The sequence below is a fragment of the Tupaia chinensis genome, unplaced genomic scaffold (genome assembly GCF_000334495.1).
Source record: "Tupaia chinensis unplaced genomic scaffold, TupChi_1.0 Scaffold000247_1, whole genome shotgun sequence".
NCBI classification, from domain to species: domain Eukaryota; kingdom Metazoa; phylum Chordata; class Mammalia; order Scandentia; family Tupaiidae; genus Tupaia; species Tupaia belangeri.
Genome location: NW_006159725.1, coordinates 74,027 through 78,095, shown reverse-complemented (window position 1 = coordinate 78,095; position 4,069 = coordinate 74,027). Strand labels below are relative to the sequence as shown.

The 4,069-nt window shown below is 59.2% G+C and overlaps 1 protein-coding gene across 1 annotated transcript in view; it reads right to left on the bottom strand.

Moving 5' to 3' along the window:
- The window catches only part of OAF (out at first homolog), a gene marked incomplete at its 5' end in the record, with an annotated part of 25,014 nt that extends 20,945 nt beyond the window's left edge, over window positions 1–4,069 (bottom strand). The window contains 1 exon segment of the mRNA XM_027771982.1: window positions 3,964–4,069. Coding sequence (XP_027627783.1) covers window positions 3,964–4,069 — 106 coding nt within the window.

Here is a 4,069-nt window from a genome sequence, read left to right as displayed (position 1 = left end):
AGGGGGGTGACGGTGTGGATGGCCCAGCCACAGACACACAAGTGGAAGGATGGCTCATCACCCCAGGTGTGAACACACTACCCAGACTGGTGGTCCGAGGGCCATGAGGCCTGTGTGTGTAATATACTTCTAAGTTCATGGATCATTCGCGAAGTTCATGGCTCATCCTTCTCTTTGGACAAGAACGTCGCTCTGATGAATGTACACGGGAAATCCTTGACGCTCGTGAACCTTGCTACGGGCAGCATCAGCCGAGAACCCGGAGGACTGTCTGCCTCACACTTCTCGTCGTGTGACGCAGATGGTCCTGGTCCTGAGCCGTCAGGGCTCTGGCTTGGCAGAGGCTGTGAGACTCACGTCTGTGTGCACGGACGCCCCTGGTGAGCACAGCTCTCTGACTGAAACCCGAACTCTTGTGGAATTCGAGTTGGGGCAGGGAGTCTCACTGCCGACATGTGGCGTCGTCTGAGCCCCTGCCAAGTGTTGTCCTTACCTCCCTTTGCCATCATGTCCTGTCCCCATGAGGGCACGTAAAGATAAGCAACGTGATTTTTCTTCGACATTACTAATAGTGTTAAGGGTTTTTTTTCCTGCCCTAGTGTGCAGGTGCTCACTAGAGAGACACCGTGAGAGAGAAAAAGTGAGAAAGCACCCCCCGCGGGGATGGCCATGCCACAGTCCCTTCCTCCTCCTCTCTCCTCTCAGAATTTTGAGCACATGATGCATGTGCCAGGCATGATTTTCAAGCCATCATGTCCGGGGCTTGAATCATGTTGGCCATGGGGGTCAGCGCCTTAACCACTGCCACCTGCTGGTTCCAGTCGTGTTTAATTCTTAGCTGGCTTGCCACGATGACTTCAAAAAGAAATAATTAAAGGACAAAGAATGGTGAGCAGTAAGTTGCAGCGCTCACGGTCCTGTCTCGCCCCATCTGGACTATTTCTCCGAGAAGTGATCAAATGGCAAAAATCACCTCTTCCCAAAAGATTCGGGTCATTCCCCAAACCACCCACAAATGGGCCTGGGACTCGAAACACAAAAACCTTCAAGCCTTTTTCTTTCAGGAAAAGTCGTTACTTCCAGACAGAACTTTCTCATGGAAACCTGCCGAAGGCCTTGAGAAATGAGTGGGCAGCGGAGAGGACCCCCCCACCCCCAGAAGGAGTGGATCACAGACGCCACCCTGGCCAACATGGACAGTGGACGGTGGAGGCGACAAGGCTGGTCCTCTCCACGCCCTGTTTCTCCAACTTGGAGCGCCCCAGGCGTCTGAGAGACCTGGAGTTGGAGGGTCCTTGGAGAGCTGGTTCCCTTTCTTTGCCTTCCATTGCCAGTTCCCTCCCTTGCAGGTGAAATTGGAGATGCCAAGGGCGGGTGTGAAACAGCGGCAGCTTCTGGGTCTGGGTCAGAGGCTAACCTGAATGGCAGATTTCCTTGGTAACCTGGGTGGAGGTTTGAGCCATAGTGGGATTGGAATGAGGCACTTGGGGTCAGCTCCAAATGCCACTGTGAACTGGGCAGACAGACACCCACCATCCTCACCCCCAACCCCCAGTACCCACCTGCACTGCCAGCGACCACGACCACGGCTTCTCCGCTCTCCCTCCCGTTTTGCCTTCAGGGCAGGGCAATAAAAAGCTCCCAGCTGTAGCTAGAGCCCATAAAATATACAAGGCCAGCCCCACCCTGTTGGCCCTGGCCGCTTCCACAGTCCTGGCCACAGCCTCGCCTTGGCTGCTGGGGAGGTCCCAGGCGGCCACAGGATGATGGCCAGTGGGCAGGAGGGTGGGAGACCCACAGCCTGGCCTACCACTAACTTCCAGGGACAAAAGGCTTGGATGGATTTCGGATTCCAGCTGTTGCATTTTCCAAGAACAGAACGCACTTGATACATCCCCCTGAAGTTTAGGTGGGGAGGCAGGGGGTGCCCTGGCCCCATCAGCTTCCCCTCCTGCCCCACCTGCCTCTGAGGAACTTGCTCAAGCTGGCTGAGTGAGGAAGGGCCCCTGTCTCCCGGTGGGTGAACACTCACCCCTCACAGGTCCACCTAAGGCCTGAGCTGGAGACACTCCGTGGTCTCGGGGCAGATCACTGAGGTGGGAATACAGATGCCCACCCTCTCCCCCACCCTTGCTGTCTAGGCATTTTACTGGGGCCCCAGCTGCTCTGCCAAGCTCCTGGTCTCTACAAGGAAGGAGAAGGAGAGGTGGCTGAGGCAAAGCCCTGGGCTTCCCTGCTGCTAGGCCACGCAACCTGCCTGACCTCTGTACCCCCAGCAACAGACCACTGGCCTCCTTCTGCTGGGAGAAGGGCTGGGGCGCTCAGGTCAGGAGACCCCTTGAATGCCTGACACCCACCCACCTCCTCCCAGTTTCCAGCTGTGGGTCACTGCACTTCCAGGCCCATTTCCTGATCACCACCCCCCCCCACCAGCAACGCACCCCACACACAGGGGCCAGGCCCACCTTCTGATCACTCTAGCCCTGATCTGGGCAAGCACATGGGGGCTCGCCCTGGGACCCCTGCTACAGGCATCCTGGCCTTCCAGAGCTGAGAGCTGCCCCTAGGCTTGGAAGGGACCAGGGACAGCCAGCTCCGCCCAGGAAAGTGAACGAGGGAGAGGAGAGCACAGAGCTGGGAGGCCTCGCAGCCTCCTCCTCAGTGCCCTGTACAAAGGTGAGAATAGAGGTTCAGAAACGGGAAGGAACTTGCTCTCTGTTACACAGCACCCTGGGGAGAACCCAGGACCTTGACACCTAGCCTGGGTCGTTTAGGCTAGAGCACGGAGACATTGCTTCAAGAAGGGAGTCGGGGGTGTTAAACTCACTCTCTGACAGAGGGCCCGCCAGCGGGGTGGACCCACCCATTTGGGACTGCTGAGGAGAGAGTGGGGAACGGAGCTGGTTAGCGGGTGCTAGTCTGGACACACCGGAATGAAGACTGAGCTGGGGGCAGCATGGAGTTTCGCAGGGTGGAATGAAGGGGGCTACGGTATGGGCGCTGGGGAGCAGAGCCAAGAGGAGTAGAGCAGCCCGGTGTGACCTTGGGTCCACACGTCCCCCTCTAGGCCAGCTGTCTTCCCATCTGCAGGCTTGGGTACGCCTGAGGCCCCGGGGAGCTCGAGCTCCAGGGTCGCACCGGCGGGCGAGGCGCCTCACCTTCTTGAAGTCGGCGACGAAGGAGACGAGGGTGCCGTCGGGCTGGCCCCATTTCCTGATCACCACCCCCCCCCCACCAGCAACGCACCCCACACACAGGGGCCAGGCCCACCTTCTGATCACTCTAGCCCTGATCTGGGCAAGCACATGGGGGCTCGCCCTGGGACCCCTGCTACAGGCATCCTGGCCTTCCAGAGCTGAGAGCTGCCCCTAGGCTTGGAAGGGACCAGGGACAGCCAGCTCCGCCCAGGAAAGTGAACGAGGGAGAGGAGAGCACAGAGCTGGGAGGCCTCGCAGCCTCCTCCTCAGTGCCCTGTACAAAGGTGAGAATAGAGGTTCAGAAACGGGAAGGAACTTGCTCTCTGTTACACAGCACCCTGGGGAGAACCCAGGACCTTGACACCTAGCCTGGGTCGTTTAGGCTAGAGCACGGAGACATTGCTTCAAGAAGGGAGTCGGGGTTGTTAAACTCACTCTCTGACAGAGGGCCCGCCAGCGGGGTGGACCCACCCATTTGGGACTGCTGAGGAGAGAGTGGGGAACGGAGCTGGTTAGCGGGTGCTAGTCTGGACACACCGGAATGAAGACTGAGCTGGGGGCAGCATGGAGTTTCGCAGGGTGGAATGAAGGGGGCTACGGTATGGGCGCTGGGGAGCAGAGCCAAGAGGAGTAGAGCAGCCCGGTGTGACCTTGGGTCCACACGTCCCCCTCTAGGCCAGCTGTCTTCCCATCTGCAGGCTTGGGTACGCCTGAGGCCCCGGGGAGCTCGAGCTCCAGGGTCGCACCGGCGGGCGAGGCGCCTCACCTTCTTGAAGTCGGCGACGAAGGAGACGAGGGTGCCGTCGGGCTGGCGCAGCTCCAGGCTGATGCTGTCGGCGTCGCTGTCCGCCTGCAGGCTCTCCTCGGTCACC